The following is a 19,195-nucleotide window of genomic DNA, read 5'->3' on the forward strand; positions in this document are numbered from 1 at the left end:
TGACAATGAGGGTCGGTTGAAGACAAAACTTGACGACAAAAGAGATGATTTCAGCTTTCCATTTGTGAACTTTCCATTTCTAAGTAGCAACATTCCAGCAGCACTGGCATACGGGGTATATATCTCCCAATTGATACGATATTCCCGTGCATGCATTTCCTATCATGATTTTCTTGATAGAGGGTTACTGCTCACAAGGAAGCTATTAAACCAAGAGTTCCAAATGGTGAAGTTGAAATCATCCTTTCGTAAATTTTACGGACGCCATCACGAGTTGGTTGACCGTTATGGAATAACTGTTTCACAAATGATATCGGATATGTTCCTTGCGTCGTAATTACAATCCCCTTCTCTTTCATGAATTTGACCTACCGAATTAGACTATTTACCGGATTTGTAATCCCATAAGCAACACGACGGGTGCCGCATGTGGAGCAGGATCTGCTTACTATTCCAGAGCACCTGAGATCACCCCTAGTTTTTGGTGGGGTTCGTGTTGCTTATTCTTTAGTTTTCTATGTTGTGTCATGTGTACTATTGTTTTTCTGTTTGTCTTTTTCATTTTTAGCCAAGGCGTTGTCAGTTTGTTTTAGATTTATGAGTTTGACTGTCCCTTTGATATCTTTCGTCCCTCTTTTAACATGTCAAATTCAAATATACAGCTTGTGTGAAAGGCGAATACATAGTTCAATTTAAAATCCATTAATCTGAATCTGAATTCAAATGTTGATTTCAAATGACAAAACTGAGCTAACTGTTCTTTTCTTGGTTTTGGAAGGAGATTCTTCTACATTATTTTATATTATCATATTACTGAATACAGAAACATCATCAATTCTACTAACACATGCATACCATTTACTTTGCTTAGTGGAAAATCAAAGAAACTTAGAAGACAATAACTATTTAAGTTTGCATAATACACTTTTCAAATTCCCCTTGATGGCCCCTCTTCATAATTATTACATCGTAATAGCTAGATAAGAATTAATTTAGTTTGTACATTGGTCTAGTTTCTTATTTCGTTTTTTTTTCGAATTCATTCGATAAACTGATTTTTGATAACTTAACATTGAATTTCAAAAGTAAGAATTGTATTTCCCTATTTTAACTATAGATCATTAAATATCTATCGTTCCTTGAGCTTGTTATTTGTCAACATGTTATGATTTTATATATTTTGATTTAATATATGCAAAACGAACGTTCATTATGCTAATCTTAAGACATCACAATAAAATAAGGAGATGTTTTAGTATCAGTATAACAAAAGTTCAAGTATATTAGTTAGTGATAAATATATTTGTGCATTCCACGCTTGAATAATTCAATATCGTATCAGACAAACATCTCGAGATGAGTCTACTTTACATAGAAAGACTTTCCAATTTTCTTTTTCACATCCATTCTTTATAGGTTTAAGCTATAAATTGTTTTCGCGGAACTTATTGTTATATTTCATGACTGAGAAATTATGAAAAATTCAAAAGACTATTCCACGTTTACTCATATATCACAAAGAAGCAGTTGTACATTTAGTGGTGACTTATACAAAACAAAATGACATGTGAAATTATATTCCTTTACAATTTCCATCATACGTTTTTACCCCACAGAACTAATTTGTAAATATTTGTCATTGCAATTAATATTAATTTGCACTTCTCACTAAAAAACTATTTTTAGAGTATCTTCATTTGTCACTAGTGATAACAATTTTGTTTAAATCTCAGGTGTAAGTACTTTCTTTTACTATAAGCAGATTTCATCAGTTGATTGAGAATAAGATAACAGCTATTTAAAGGTATGAAGTTTTAAAATAAAATACTTCTCAGATCAATTGATAAAAAATTAAACTAAACACATACGAACTATGAAATGTTCATCAGATCAGAACTCTCATCATGATTGACAAAATCAATTGTGACTGTTTTTATTAAATTTCTTTTTATATACGATTTTGTGTTGCTTTGTCACATTTACAAAATAATAAATAGCGCATAACATGAAAACATCAAATAAATACGGTTTTCGCGGAAGAGCTGATAAAATCTGTTTCAATTTTTTTTATACTATGACTTCATGTAATTATAAATGCTTTATGCTCTATAGAAGTTGAAATGTGTATTTTGTAAAACATTTCAAACTCTATAAACTATTTAGTACTCAATAATTATAATTGGATTATTCAAATAAATTCATGAACAAAATATTTATTTGTTGGTGTGTCTTTAAAAATATTAAACTGATTTGACGCTAGTATGCGGGAAAGAAAAAGAAGTTGAATTGTTGCAAAAGGAAACGAAAATATATAAGATCTCTAGTGCAATTATAAAACAAGTAAGTAATAAAAGCAGAAAGACTAAAATAATTGAAATATGTTTCTGGTGGTTAAAACCCAGATGTCAAATACTCCGACAGAGATGCGTTTGCAACAAGAATGAGCATATTGCTACGCCTGCATCTGGAAAAAGATAAGTCTTGAGTTTTATATTCTATGGGCTGAAGTTTTGTTTTGCTTCTTCTCCTTTACCTTCAAGTTTCCTTTCTTATTTTGTCTTCATGTCAATATGTGTGTACTACTAGGTATGTTTGGGGTTTGTTTTACTTGAGACATTCCTCTTGCAGGTGGTCAGGAAGCAAAGTCTTGGTCAAAAAGATTTTTACAGTGTTGTTTATATTTTATTCAAATATGTATACATTGTGGACTTATGGACTTTCCAAATTGATTTTCCTCTGAGTTCAGTATTTTTGTGATTTTACTTTTTGTATAAATTATAAATATTTTACTATATTTGTACACTATGGAAAATATTGTACTGTAAACTGTATGTTCTATCAAAACAATCTTTTTTTTGTGTCTGTCTACTAAAACAAACTTATGTAACCTTTGTGTTGATTTCTTTGTTAGATATATCTGCATGTCTGTTTGAATGTTTTAGTAAGTTATGTTTTTTTATTTTTTTTATTTATGCTTAAATATTTTTGGATACCCTAAGTATTGTCGTTTTGATTTTTATGCCTATTTCATGTGTTTGACAAAGTTTGTCAATAAAACAGTAATCCAATCATTCCTCTGGGTAATAATGTTTGATTTTGCCAGTTTTAATAGATGTCCCTTTATTGATTTACCTTGGAGATCAGTATTTTTCAAATAATTTTATTCTGTACAAGCGAATATATAGCTAAGTTGCTACATGCGTGTGATTGTGTAATATGTAACTATATAAATATCAAGCAATTACGCATACTGCATGTTTGTAAAATGTCTTACTTGACCAAATTGCAAATACATTATATGTAATGTATAAATCATTTAATAAAAATTCCAACAAATTGCTTTTTGAGTTGCAGGTGATATTTGCATACACTAAATCATTCACACACAAACCAAAAAAATAGGCAGAACAAAGTATTTTGGGACAAACAAAGCCATAGGTTAGAGTAATCAATTTTATTTTTGTAGTTATGTAAGGTTTCTATGTTTATAACTCGTAGCTACATTAAAAACTACGGATGTATCATTGATTGATTATGTTTACATCATGACATGAGGTAAACTATTTCTTACAACAAAACAATTATTTAGCGCAACATTAGATCCACTAGATTCAAAACACATTAATGAATTATTATTTTCAAAAGAACAAACATTTACAAAAAAATATATACAAAAATATATAGGACAATGTGAAGAAAAATACTATGCAAGTTTAATTGATGTTTGTTTCTAGCCAAGAACAAATAATTCAATCATTTTCAGGTAGAGTACAAATTTCATACCTAAGTTGTGCAAATTGATTGATATTAAATAAATTCATAAAATAGATAAATGTCTCAGTCATTTTACAAAATGCCTTATATATATACATCAAAGATACCAAAAACTATTTTTTTGTACTTTTGAAATGCTATGTTCAGTCAGGGGCATTACTTAAACAAGTAACAATTAAAATTACCTGTACAAGTAATGTTGAAAACGAGGCTAATTTAAATATAACTTATATAAGTTATTTTTCTGAATATTATTTTTATAGGTGTCCAAGAATACAGATTTTACTAGATTTAAATAATTTTCACAGTTATCTTGTTATTTTTCTCTTGATATATAAAAACTAATTCTTCTGAAACACTAATTAACTTTCCGACGCACTTATCTTTCATACCGACGCTTCTGGGTCAAAGATTGGTCTCTAGGGACTCTCCCAATTGATACGATATTCCCATGCTTGCATTTCCTATCATGATTTTCTTGATAGAGGGTTACTGCTCACAAGGAAGCTATTAAACCAAGAGTTCCAAATGGTGAAGTTGAAATCATCCCTTCGTAAATTTTACGGACGCCATCACGAGTTGGTTGACCGTTATGGAATAACCGTTTCACAAATGATATCGAATATGTTCCTTACGTCGTAACTACAATCCCCTTCCCTTTCATGTATTTGACCTACCGAATTAGACTATTTACCGGATTTGTAATCACCTAAGCAACACGACGGGTGCCGCATGTGGAGCAGGATCTGTTTACCCTTCCGGAGCACCTGAGATCACCCCTAGTTTTTGGTGGGGTTCGTGTTGTTTATTCTTTAGTTTTCTATGTTGTGTCATGTGTACTATTGTTTTTCTGTTTGTCTTTTTCATTTTTAGCCATGGCGTTGTCAGTTTGTTTTAGATTTACGAGTTTGACTGTCCCTTTGGTGTCTTTCGTCCCTCTTTTATCATTTTCCTCTAAAATCGTGAAGGTAAACTGATATAAATAGATAGATACTTGTGAATTAATTAAGACCTGAAGTTATTTATAATTTGTAACCTAAATCAATTAAATATGTGCCTTAGATAAGTGTTATAATTGCTATTTTTTCAAAAATGTTTAAAATAACTTATTCAGGTAATATTTTTGTCATTATTTTCAAAGTAACACTTTATCTCTTTACTCCTCTCATATCTGATAAATTTCTTTATTTTATGATAAAAAATGTTGTTTAAAATCATGAAAACTACATTTAGTGTAAGTTTCTATTAAAAATTGAAATAACTCTATTAAGTAATTTTATTATTTTAAAAATAAAAAAATACTTATATAAGTAATTAAAAAAAATTTTGTTTAAGTAACGCCCTGACTGATGTTGGACAGATGTGATTAATTGCACGTAGATATATAGCAATTTAAAATGATGTAAACATTTCATACTAAAATGCATAGTTCCAATTATTAACAATATATTATCATTTTGATTCTATAATTGATTATATTAAAGGAAGAAACACATCAAAGATATCAGACTTAAATTATTTTGAACAGAGGCAATAGAAGTAAATCTGTTTTAAAGTAAAAAATAATGCTATATTGATGGTAGAAAAATCTAAATATTCGAATACTATATGTTGTTATGAACAGTTATTAATAAAGAAATAAAAAGATAAAAAATTTGTATAAGATTTTTCCATAATCAACAATAATAAATTGAATTACAACTACAAATGAAACATGATTTTAGAGTTTGTCTATATTTAACTGTACTGTAAAATCTAATACTATGTCTTCATTGACGCTCATACCATTTCAATGGTTTCCAACTACGAGAAGAAGAACCATTTGGTCTCTCGTTTTGCTGGTTTACTGAAACATTCAATAACAAGATAAAGGAAAACGAATTTTGTAATAATCATATTAGTGTCAGCAATATATGTTTAAGATCATATGCACTTTTTTTCTGTTGCAGAGCGTTCCCAGATCTGTAGTACTGACTGTGGCATTCTGGAAGCCATGGATTAAAATTTGCCGGAGACAGTGTTGAATGGTACATTAAAAGTTTGTTTTAATAGTGTATAATATATTTTCACAGAAAGGTAGTGCGAGAGACAGTCCTTGTAACAGAACAGTTTATTTATAAATGTTAGTTTATATTTTTTTACAAGTAACTAGACTGAGTAATTCAAGAATCTTGTCATTGCTGATATTCGATCTTCAAGTATAAGATGGACATTCAGTGACTGTTCACTAGTGTTAATATGTATTTTGATTGAGATAAGTCTAAATTAGGAATCTGATGTTCAGAAGTTGTCGTTTGTTGATGTGGTTCATAACAAGTTCTCGTTTTTCAATAAATTAGACCGTTGGTATACCCGTTTGAATGGTTTTACACTTATCTAGTAATGTTTAAATCCCTTTATAGATTACTGTTCGTTGTGAGCAAGGAATCCGTGTTGAAGACCGTACTTTGACCTATAATGTTTCTTTTTTATATCTACAAATTGGACTTAAATTGAGAGTTATCTCATTGGCACTTATACCACATCTTCTTTTTTCTACATTGATATACGTACTATATTTTTTAAGAGATAGTGTGCGAGAGACAGTCTTTGTTCCAGTGTTATTTAATTATAAATGTTAGTTTTTAGTTTACAAGTGACTAGAATGAGTCAATAAGTATGCTTTTCATTTACCAGTATTCGAGCTACCGGTATGATATAGACATTATCCTTTATTCACAGAATATCATGTTCATGTATTTTTTTACAAGGAAAACAGGTTTTGTTTGAAATAAACACCTGAGAAATTTACATAATGATTACAGGTTGGCAATATCATTAAATATGTGTAAAAATCCGACAATATTCTCCCAACCTCTTAGATATACAACAGTTTCTACTCACTTTCAGATGGTTCTTGAAGCTTTTCGTGGTAGTCACCAGGCCTATAAAAAGTCCATTGGTATTAAAGAATTGAAACTTTAAATTATTATTTTCGGGGCCTAAAATAAATAGTATTTTGTCCGTCTTCTAGTCATCTCTTGTAAACACACTTTGATTTGAAACTGGTATTTTGATGAGGAACCCGTATTTAAGATTTAACAATAAATAATTAAGTCATGTTAAGTCTTCTAGAAAATTTGCTTGCGGTCAAGTACGATCTGTGGTACTAAATCATCCGATTGGACTCAATAATGAGTATATCTTTTATAGAAGCTGAATTTAGATAAGAGGCAGCTATTGCAAATCGATATTTTTTTTTTCAAAACATAAATTTAGATTAAAAACTTAAAATAATCTCAGGACATGTAAATCATTCAAAGGCCGGTGCGTTAAAACACAATGTATTGACAAACTTATCGAGATCAAAGGAAAATACATGAAACGTAACAAACTTAAATGACTGAACTTGTAAACAAACAAAACTACTGTTGTATCGTAATTTGGTGAAGACATGAGTAATGAAACGAAATGATAGTTTATGTTGCTGTTATAACTGTCCAAAGCTCCTACTTGTATGTCAATTGTTTATAGTTTCCCCTACAACTAACAGAGTCAACTAGATTATGTGACATTGAAATCAGCTGCCCAAAATGTGCACACCTTCATTATAAATTGCAGTTATATTTGTTTGTCAATGTTGGTAATTCAGGAAACTATATCATGTGTAAAAAGAATATGAAAAAGGATATTTTTAGACATTTATCATTTGTATTAGATAACATGTATATTTCTAGGCATATTATTGATTAATAGCGTTCGCTTGGAGACCGTGTTTATTCCATTTTAGGTTAGAAGGGTATGTAGGGAGTTAGGGCTTATTTCAATACACGGGTAGTAGTGGAGTTATGAATTTGGCCCACCATTTGATTATTTAAATGAATTGAAAATTCTGTTTAATGTTATTATATCAAGGTTGTTGATATTAAATTGTTATAGTTGACATAAGTTTTTTTTTGTTTAGACCGATGGAAATAGGTTCTTAAAATTTAATACTTGAACACTTTACTATAAGAAGATGTGGTACGATTGCAGATACGACAACTCTAGTATAAATTCACCAAATATAGAATATCGGTAAGATAAATTTGTTACATAGTGTGCTAGTGAGCTAATACGATTTCTCTAATTCTATTGAAATTTATCCCTTTCCGAACCTGTTGTATAAAACAAATTAATCAACTAATGGTTGCTGGTGATCTCAAAAGATCATTGGATGATTTTAAGGGTCATGACCTTTTTAGCTTACAGGCTGAATAGATATGCTAACAGGTGTTAATGAAATTGACAACTTCGTGCAATGTGAAAGGTACTCGAAGGGGATTTTCGGTTAACAAAAAGAGAAAATGTATTGTTTAATCATTAGAGAAACAGATTCTTATATAGTTACTCGTGGATTATCGGATTTATCCAATCTCGATAGTTAAATTATAAGTTTTAAAAGTCCTCGTCATTAGAAAAACAGATTCCACCACCAAATCTCGTGTAATACGATATTTATCCACTCTCGACAGTTAAATTCTAAATATTTAAAACGCTCGGGCAAGCCTCGCGTTTTAAATTAAAAAATTTAACTGTCTCGAGTGGATAAATATCGCATTACACTCGATGCAGTGGAAGAATCTATATTTATCATATACCGATTGCATATGGTAAAAAAGCTTCAATTAGTTTCACATATCAAAATAATAAGGTATTTGACACGTTTTGTCTGAAATATTAGTTGACTTACCGCCCTCTCCATGTACAAGAAAATCCGTTTTTGTAGCACATGTAGCACGGCAAAACAATAATTATAAGTCCAAGAAGACCAGCAATAATAACCCATGCTGGATTAGAAGGGTATTCCCAAAAAGTAATAGGTCGTTCCGTTGTAGTTGTGGTGGTTGTAGTAGTTTGTGGTATAACGATAAAAACTGTTGCTGTCCCTTGAAGACTACCAGTATCTGTAGCATGAACAGTAAAGCTAATACTTGAACCATAGCCATAAATTGTTAGAGAATTCTTCAAGTATAAATCTCCATTTGATTGAATTCCAAATGTTTCTGTCCCTAAGGCTGTTTGGTCAATGCTATAAATGAAATTTCCTGGAAAAAACATCAGTGACAGGGAGTTAAAAAGATTTAAAACTCATAAGCGAAAAAAAATTCTGGCACTGACATAGAAAAAAAAGGGCATACGATAGAGTTTTGATCCCATATTAAAAATATTGCTGACAATTTGCATATAGGCTATTTTTGCATGATTTAATCAAATATGTAATAAAAAATATACCTGCATATGTTACTTGTTGAGTAAAATGAGGTCGAACGTTTATATATTTGCTCAAAATTAGGGTTGGTGGACGTGATTTTCTTTTTTCAGACATACATAACTTTTTTTGTTTTTAAAGATTAAGACTAGCTGTTTTTTGTTTAATTTTTTGTAAATTCTGTTTAGATATAGATGTCCTTTAAGTTTATGCTCATATGTCGTTTTCATGAAAATTGACACACAAAATCTTCTCATGTAAACAAACCCAATGGCATTTTTTAAAAGAGGGGTCCAGAACTCGTTTTCAAGTTAAATAAGTTTGAATGATAAAAATTCAGTCGAAGACTACATCCTGTCTTGATAAGTTATAATTTGACGTTGCGAAAATAACAATATACGTTATCGACGCAACGTTAGCAAATTCTTTATCACTGGTGGCACCTGTTTGATTTGAATACAAACTCAGTGATATACCTAAATGCATAGACTATAATCGAGGAGAACATGTAGAATAAAGTGACAAACAAAAGCTTAAAATCACTTAAAAGACGATTGAGCAATTAAAATGTCGTCATATTCCGAAATCTTCTCGGGTGTCCCTATAAATAAACATTAGTAGCAATCGTTTTGCTAATGTCATGTGAACATTCGAATTATTTACAATTGAAGCAAAGAACATATCTTTGTGACCACGAAAAGTAGAAATAAAGCATTTTGAAACATATATGACATGTTGGTCAACCTTAATAATGAATTCCGTATGTATTTACACTTTAATGGGGGTGAATTCAACCTTACCACGAGAAAATTTGTGTTTAATACATTCCATTTGAGCAGCAATTTAATACTTCTAAATCATTAAAGGAAAGGAAAGCCCTGGTATATGCTCAACTTTGAAGTTATGTAATGTATATACAATCATTTGTAGGAGGTTGCTTTGTATGAATTTTAAAACTGAAAACTATAAATTAGCAGTTGTCAGATGTGTGCGTTACCCAGATTATTGTTTTAAAATATGTATTGAATAATATAATTTCAAGTCTCTAGTTTATCAAGGTTTGAATGTTACTATAATAATAAAAAGAATTCAACAACTGCAAAACATGTTTCCTGAGTCCTTGCTAAATATATTTTAATGTAGTCCACAACATTTGAATACAAGACGCCTTATTTGGTCAAATATTAAACGTCATTTATTCTTAGGTGAGTAATTTTAAAAGTATAAAAAAAACAAAGTCTAAATACAACCGGAATCTTTCATTGAAGTATCTTTATAGTTTTCATTCTTTTTGATTTATCAAATCATTAAAACAAATACGAAGGATTGTTAAAATCACTTACCAAAAGGTCCAGTATCGGCATCAGTTGCAACTGTCGAACCGAAAACCGAGTTAAGTGGGTAGTTAATATCCAAGTAGTAGGTGAACAGATTATTGGAAAACCTTGGAGTGTTGTCATTTATATTATTAACGGTTATTGTTAAAGATGCACTGTCGGTAAAAGACCCGTCTGACACAACCACGGTACAAATAAAAGATGTAGCAGAACCAACAGCATCAACATCAATGTTAGTAGTCAGGCTGATGAATCCTGTTGTTGGAGCTATTGAAAAATATCCAACATTTGAAGCACAGGTCATTGAAAACTTATGAGTGTCACCATTATCCTCATCTTGGTAGAGGTAACTAGGGTCAGCTAAAGTAGTTCCAGCCTTAAAAAAATGTTAATCATGATCAAGATGATCAGTGGTGCTTGATAAACTTAACATGCACCCTCCTCCCTTAAGAGTATAAAGATCCATATTGTAGGTAGTAACCAACTCATCTGAATAAAGTAATCTCTTGAATAGAGAATTGCTCTACCAGATATATATGATTTCCAGAATAAAAAAAAACAATACAAAAATAAATGATTGTTCCATGGTCAAATTTTGCAACGGTAAACACCCATTCAATTACAGATATACGAGCCATAACAAAGAATATATCACAATTTTTACTTTATCTTATTTCAGTCATTGCCATAGTAAAAAATACCAATCCCAAATATACGAACATTGCGAATTGTTTATAAAATATATTTATAAACGAGATACATCATCAAATTGTCAGCATTTTGTCAGTTGTCAACAACAATCGTAAAATGCAAAAGCCATGCTACATTAATCCAAACACGTGTTTCTGTTTTTGTTCTTTCGATTAAAGAAAACGCGTCTATGTGTTTTATATTATCCACGGCTATGCATCTCAGTATTGATCTTATTCAAATTTCAATACATACCACACCTTCATCAACACTTAGAGCGTACGCCTTCTTTGTAAACACCGGAGCCTCGTTTTGATTGACTATACTTATAGATAGATTCTGAGATGTCGAATCTTTTGTGTCAGTAACTGTTATCGTAAAAGTGAAGGAAGTTGACGATACGCCCTCGAAATTAATATTCGTTGATGCAGAGGTACTGAAAAGGCCATCTATAATAAGTAAAATTAAGAGTAAGTTTCCAAAATAAAAAGACATATTGAATAACTGTATTTGTTCTTCAAGTATACAACTTTGTCTATCGCATGCTGTAGTAATAGTTTCATTTGGTTTCATGTCTAGGAAAAGTTATGCTGTACATGACGAATTAAGTATCAAAATATTACTGCGTATTACTGGTTTACACAGTTTCTGTTATGTTACTGGTAATTTCTTTGATATACTATAACTTTTAAACATTTAAGGGCAAAAACTATAAGTTGTAAGATATAGTAGTCTGTTTCTGTACAGTTACAGGAAGCACGTTTTGACTTTAATTCATGAAAGAATTACATCAAATAGTTTGCACAGGACAATCTTTTTATTTTTTTAACAAAGACATAACATGAGACGCTTAGCTTTTCGAATAATCTTATTTCGCTTTTTTAAGTTCAGGAGAATACGTCATTTGTTTTAACGCCACCACTGATTTGACCTACGTCCCCTCATACAGAGCATTAAAATTAAAAATAAATAAGATATCTTAACAGGGGTTTCAAAAAACGACGTTTAACGATCAATTGTCCGCTTATTCATTTACTGCCGAACAAATTAAGCCTGTAGATAATTATTCAAACTTGTTTATATTTACTTAAAAGGGTAATTTTCAAACGAAAAACAATACAAATCTCTTTATGAATCAGTTTTAAACTTTTACTTTACTTGTCAGCTAGTACAGAGATGCATTATATATCCAAGTATGTACATTATTCTAAAATTAAATTGATTCTCCTAAAATCAAATAACACAAACCAGTATTGTCATAACTTACTTGCAGGATTGATATCGAAGTACAAAACCCCATCAGATGGTGATGACGTCATTGTGTATGTGTGTGTATCTGCACCATCATTGTCTTGTATAGATACTTGAAAAATACTCAAACCCAGAGCGGAATTTTCTGACACTACTAAGGCAGACGGTAGTGGTAGATTCCTTATAACAGGGACAAAGTTTATATCTGAAATAGGATAGAAGGAAGTGTAAAGGCATCAACACAAATTACACCCTATCTATAAGAACTACAGTTTAAAACGTTTAACATAGATTAGCTTAAGGACCCGAATTTGTATTCTCTGAATCGATTGATGACTTTTGAACACAGGTATACGACTGTTACATTTATCTGATAATCTTATCTATGCAAGATTTGTGTAATCAAGTGAAATGTTGGAAATTTTTAGTATGAGTGCTTTGCGTCTTTGTATATCTTACATTTTTTGTTACAGCACATTTATTTCTCTTAAATATAAATCATACTCTAGCATTGTCCTGGATATTTAACTGACCTATGTACACGTTTGGTTAAGTATTGTTTTTTTATAGGAAATATTTTGATTGGTTAGTGATACTAGTTGATATTTGCTGTCTTCTATTACACGAGAAGAAACTAGTACATAATTAACGAAAACCTTTGCCTTTACAAGGTCTTGTAGAACATATGTTAAGCACCATATATGCATGTGCACAATGTCGAAGTGTCGTTAGATTCGAAGGGACAAACAATACAAGTCATGCATATATGCACACCTATGGTTCTACAACTTGTCGATATATGTTTTGCTTTGCACACAAGTAAAAATCAGTCTGATTATGATATATTTTTACATAGGTACTGATTGATGTTTTGTTCTTGGTAAACATGATTAATTTATTTGTTGTTATGTCTTTAAGATCCGCGTATTATTTCTTATGAGTTTTTTTCTTCTTGTAAAAGAGGGACGAAAGATACCAAAGGGACAGGCAAACTCATAAATCTAAAGCAAACTGACAACGCCATGGCTAAAAATGAAAAAGACAAACAGAAAAAACAATAGTACACATGACACAACATAGAAAAGTAAAGAATAAACAACACGAACCCCACCAAAAACTAGGGGTGATCTCAGGTGCTCCGGAAGGGTAAACAGATCCTGCTCCACATGCGGCACCCGTCGTGTTGCTTATGTGATTACTAATCCGGTAAATAGTCTAATTCGGTGGGTCAAATTCATGAAAGGGAAGGGGATTGTAGTTACGACGTAAGGAACATATCCGATATCATTTGTGAAACGGTTATTCCATAACGGTCAACCAACTCGTGATGGCGTCCGTAAAATTTACGAAGGGATGATTTCAACTTCACCATTTGGAACTCTTGGTTAAATAGCTTCCTTGTGACCAGTAACCCTCTATCAAGAAAATCATGATAGGAAATGCAAGCACGGGAATATCGTTTCAATTGCGAGATATATACCCTGTATGCAGGTGCTGCTGGAATGTTGCTACTTAGAAATGGAAAGTTCATAATTGGAAAGCTGAAATCATCTCTTTTGTCGTAAAGTTTTGTCTTCAACAAAGTCTTGTCTTGTAAGTGGATTGTTTTTTATTCTCGTCGATCTGATTAGCGGTTTTAAAGTTTGCGTTTTTTTTCTCATTGGCAATCATCTACGTTTTTCTCCAGAAATATCGGCACAAACAGTTTGCAATTGTTTACAAAATGATATTCTTCAAACAAAAGTTGTCAGTTTTACAGCTAAGCATAAATTCAAACAATCTATTTATTAGGTCTTATTCATGAAAATTTCTATATATCGTCATTTGAACAATTAACAATATGTCATCTATTCATAATTTTACCTAGTACATGGACTGTCAATGATCTAGGTCCCGTTGTCGACTTCCCGTCAGTTACATAAACGTATATATCATAAGCTGGTATAAATTCACCTTCAAGAGACCGCTTCAGCACTATTTCTCCAGCTATAAAATATTGAAAGAATAGAAATGTAATTGGTTAAATTTCAGTGACATATATTTGACACTGAAAGCTTATAAAATAAATATAATGAGACGATTGTATTAATTTACTATGAAATAAATGCTATTGTAATAACTTTTTACATCATAATTAAATTTTTTATTGTTGCAGTATATCTCGTAAAATTTATAACATATTGTTCTTGTATACAAAAAAATACAATTAGACAGTTCATCTTTTACATTAAAATTGACATACAGTGATATATTTCGAATGGACAGTTGGCTGATGGTACACAAAACATGGAAAACTCCACCTGGTCATTTTCTGGGTCAGATATATCAACGTCGAAGACGATTTGTCCAATAAATGATGCGACACTCGAAACTGAGGTTATATCTAAAAAAAAAAACACAGAGTCAATTAGATTTCATTAAAGAAAATTTGATAATTAAAATATAATCTCTAAAACAGAAACAATTGACTTGTACCTTTGAATCTACAACGGATATCTTTTGCATTCACTATTCTTTTTAATTTGCGTTTTAAGTTTGATTTTTTACTTTTTTTTTATCATTTTTTTGCATCAGTATAGTTTATCATGTTTATGTAAATTATTATTACCTACTTTGCAAGAATCAACAAATTACGATATGTTTACCCTGTTTTGTTCCCAATAAAGCAGTGCATGCATTATACTGTACAAAAGAAAGTTGCCTTACAGAGCTTGCATGGCAGAATGAAGTTGTTTTAATTTAAGTTTTAAAGCATTTTAAAATAAAATAATTTCAGGCTATTGAATATGCAGACTGATTGTACAGTACGTGCAGTTTCTTTGTTCCTTTTAAATTTACAGATATACTAATTTTTTACTTGTTTCATCTATTATTATTATTATATATATATATGCATAAAAAACTTACTTTGAAGGTTTGAAAATACAGGTGGTTTGTTACGTAAAACATTCATAAAGAAGACACTGGAATCGGGGCGTCGACCGTCACTGCACTCGATGTCAATTCTATAAGTTCTTACCACATCATATTGTAAACTGGGGTTTGATTGCAAAATAATATCAAATTCTGCAAGAAGAAGGTATTACATATACAGCTGACTTTTGTAAATAAAATAAGCATAGTTTTTAAATAATGCCATGCATAAACATGATTTATATGTTATTTTGCATTACACGATGTATGCACACATTTAAGGGAAGCGCATACTTTATATCTTAAGAACGAACGTAAGGATAAGATATATGCGTAAGAGTTAAAACATTTTCTTTTGTTAACAAAAACATGGGTTAATAAAATCTTGAATCACATTGGATTAAAAAAAAAATAAGAAATCATAGGAGTTATGCAAAACACAACCATCTCTATAGAAAGGTACTTTTCCCCTACAACAACAGTGTTTTGATATAAATATAAGAGCATGTCGTATGCAAACATTTTTTCTAATTTGTCGTTCAATCGTTTATTTTGTCTAATTGAGATGCATGTCTTTCATATAAAGATGATAGTTAGATATTTTGTCCAATTAAGTAATGTTTCTGAAAGCGTAGTACAATAAACATTATTTAAACGCAATACAGATTTTAAAAGAAGTTATCATGAAGACGCAGAATAGCTTTTGCTTAATTCATTTGGAAAAATACTTCACAGCCGCAGAACAATAATGATGATGACTACTCTATAGCATCAGAACTATTTTATATGTATAACCTTTGAGGTACATCACATATCAATTAAATCACGCGCCGACTTTAAATAACAAGGAAACACAAAAAAAAAAAGAAAATTGTCAAGAGATTCACATCACTGGATAGCTATATATAGAATGGCAAAACTATAATTGCATTACTTCACTAAATTCAACATATGTAGATAATAAAATTACAATTTGCTAAAGGAAAAATTATGAATAGAAATTATACGGTTCAGAAGAGTTAAAGAAAACTAACAGAAAAGGAATTGAGCTGTTTAATGTTGATTTTCGTTTTCACATTAACCAATTAGTTTTCAGAAATCATACCCACCATTAAAGTTTGTGGATGGCTTCATGAATATAATATTTGTATTTGGTGTAATTGCAGTGACAGAACATGTTACTGCCGTGTTTTCTGGTTCTGTCACAGAAAATGTGTAAAGTGTTGTCTCTGTGACCACGTCCTCTTGTATATCTGTTGCTCTTGGAAGTCCGTTAATCGTAGGAGGCTAAAAATATTTAGTTATGATTAATTGTTTGTCTTTACTCAGTGACAAATACATATTTATTTATTCGCCCATGGACATACTACCTAAGCCAGTTCAACTTTTTCCTTAAAACGTTTTAGCTAAAGCTGATCACAGATGGATGACGCATCTGGCATGGTTTTCTAAACGATTTAAATATTAAATAAATTGTCTATGAAAAAAAATGAAAAAAATACGTGTAACAATTGATATGACAAACAACTACTCACCTCGTTTCGAATAAGATTGACTGTATAAATACCCGCTGTATCATCATAACCATCCGTGCAAGATAAGTCTAGGACATATGCATTCTGTGCGTCATAATCTAAGGATGCTCCGTTAGATAAGAATATTCCATAATCTAAATTATATTAAAAGTAGATAGAAATACAGGCAATTTAAAATCTGAAGTATTACATGTATAAACACGTAGTTTTATAATCAACGACAAAATTTACGAAAAAAAAAACCCAAACAAAGAAATACTAAAAGAAAAATAAAACTTATCAAACGTTTAAGGTGCAGAAATGAATATTGATATTAATATGCACATTTAAATGATATGGTCTTTCTATCTATGATATTTATTACCTTTAAATGGGGAGTAAGAAGGTCAGTTTTGTGAAGAAGAAAAAAATACCCCCAAAAGGTCTTTCAATCATGACGGATAAGGTAGCATTTATAATTACAACTAGGCGGATGCTTTGAATGACAATACATGTTGGTTAAACGTTAATAATACAACATGCTTGCCAAAAGGCTACAAAAAAACCCCAAAAAAAACAAAAAAACAAAAACGACGTAGTAAGAACAATTTACTGTATTCAACAAATGACAAATGTTTATGTTTATGGCCAATCAAAACATCGATATGAATCTAGACAATTTCATATTACCATACCGTATGCATTTCACGGGGAAATAAACAGCGCATAATACATAACAGTCTTGTAAGTGTAAACCCTACCCTATTCCCTAGCCACATACGTAAATGAACTCATGGTCATCGTTCTTTATGCAGCTTCGACAAACACAGCGTTGTTTCAGTTCTTCTAGGATAATTATGCTGATACAACTTACTTGTACTACCAGAAATACGTTTGATTACAAATGGAACACCAGTCGACACTAGGGAACAAATGGTAGGTTGTGTGTCCGTGACAATAAGAGTGTGAAGTAAGATCTCTGATGATAAGTCCTCTGATATAGTCGTTGAATTACTGTTAGTTAAACTTGTTATTACTGGTGGCTGCAACATTAAAATATAAATGTTACTTATTCAAGGAGATGACAGTATAGCGATTTATTTGCAAAGTACAACCTCTTTTCTCCTTCGCTCTCTAACATTCATCACCCCAACATCTATTAAAATGTTCTGACTTCAAGTGACTCTTTTAACTCTGTCCTCTACGTTATACTTTAAAAAATTTAGCACTTGTTTTGATGTGATTTCTGTGTATTCCCCTAAATGTTTTGGTATGCTTCCGTTTTATGAACAACTATCGTTCGTCCATTCAAGGTCTAGATTTATTCGATAAATTTGATTTTTTTGTGTATTTTGGACAAACATTAATGTTCCCGTGAATTTATTTTATAAATACTGTCAACTGTCTTAATCCCTTTTAATAGAAAACCAGACATTGGTGCTCTAAAAGTTACAATGCTTAACATAATCATTGTCTTGGTGTGCAATATAATCTAGGAATTTTCAAATTATCACGTACTGGATTATCATGTTTTAAATGCAATGAATTATACATTTATACTTACATCATTCTCCACTCGTATCGTCAGAATACCTGTCGATGATCGTGCACATGGATCGGTTACAGTAAATGTCATTGTATGATCTCCAGGAGTAAGAGACACACCAGACTTGATTTTAACTTCCACTGTTTATCATTAAAAGAAGAGATTTAAATGTACTTTAGATATCGAAATAAGTATTATTTCTCCGAATGATCAGATTATTGAATTGCGATATATCAACGACTGTACATGTCAACATAAATACAGTTTGCCAATATATTCTATAACTAAGGACTTTTTACCACGTGTTACATTGTGATTTGTCATTAAGTCGTCTGAACTTTTGATTACTGAACGAGACTTATTCTCGGTTGTGACGGTTTTGCTGAGTATGAATTCTCATTGCTATAAGACGTGTCACGGTACTTTTCTATCGAAAATTCATTTATTTAGTGTTGATATTATATTTGTTGTTTTCATCTGATTTTCTCAAATGTCTTATCGTTTATTTTCTTATTTTTTTCTGTTGTATTCGTGTGTTAAGGTAAAGATAATTAATTACCCAGTTCATTTTTTAGATTTTAGTTTGGTTCAACTAAATTTATACTATATATTTGGTTTACAGTTTGATTTAGAAGAAACACCAACATAGCAACATGTAGATAATACAATTAATTATCTAATTACTACCACAATTTTATACTAAGTATTGTAATTTTCATTGTTCTAAATAGATGTTATATCAGTATTACAAACCTAATCTTGAATTATATCCTAATTCTATCCCATTTTTGAGAAAGATTTAGAAATTCAAACGTAAAGTCACTTTGTACGTTGATCTCTTTGGCTACCGCGGCTGAAAATTTGTATGTGCTGGTTTACGTTGTTTCATGAATCCGTTTATATTCTGTAGTTAGTCACCAATTTGGTAATACGTGTATAT

At 30.9% G+C, this 19,195-nt stretch overlaps 1 protein-coding gene across 1 annotated transcript in view; it reads right to left on the bottom strand.

Annotated features, from left to right (window-relative positions):
- Positions 1–5,439: 5,439 nt before the first annotated feature.
- The window catches only part of LOC134687979 (protocadherin Fat 4-like), a 39,948-nt gene continuing 26,192 nt past the window's right edge, over positions 5,440–19,195 (bottom strand). The window contains exons 9-21 of the mRNA XM_063548477.1: positions 18,274–18,395; positions 17,584–17,752; positions 16,731–16,864; positions 16,305–16,482; positions 15,190–15,348; positions 14,525–14,665; positions 14,146–14,268; positions 12,299–12,487; positions 11,287–11,480; positions 10,348–10,717; positions 8,486–8,840; positions 6,658–6,698; positions 5,440–5,620 (exon numbers count right to left, since the gene is read on the bottom strand). Of these exons, the coding sequence (XP_063404547.1) occupies positions 5,544–5,620; positions 6,658–6,698; positions 8,486–8,840; positions 10,348–10,717; positions 11,287–11,480; positions 12,299–12,487; positions 14,146–14,268; positions 14,525–14,665; positions 15,190–15,348; positions 16,305–16,482; positions 16,731–16,864; positions 17,584–17,752; positions 18,274–18,395 (2,252 nt within the window). The 3' untranslated portion in view covers positions 5,440–5,543. The remainder of the gene's footprint in view (positions 5,621–6,657; positions 6,699–8,485; positions 8,841–10,347; positions 10,718–11,286; positions 11,481–12,298; positions 12,488–14,145; positions 14,269–14,524; positions 14,666–15,189; positions 15,349–16,304; positions 16,483–16,730; positions 16,865–17,583; positions 17,753–18,273; positions 18,396–19,195) is intronic.

Source organism: Mytilus trossulus, chromosome 1 (genome assembly GCF_036588685.1).
Source record: "Mytilus trossulus isolate FHL-02 chromosome 1, PNRI_Mtr1.1.1.hap1, whole genome shotgun sequence".
NCBI classification, from domain to species: domain Eukaryota; kingdom Metazoa; phylum Mollusca; class Bivalvia; order Mytilida; family Mytilidae; genus Mytilus; species Mytilus trossulus.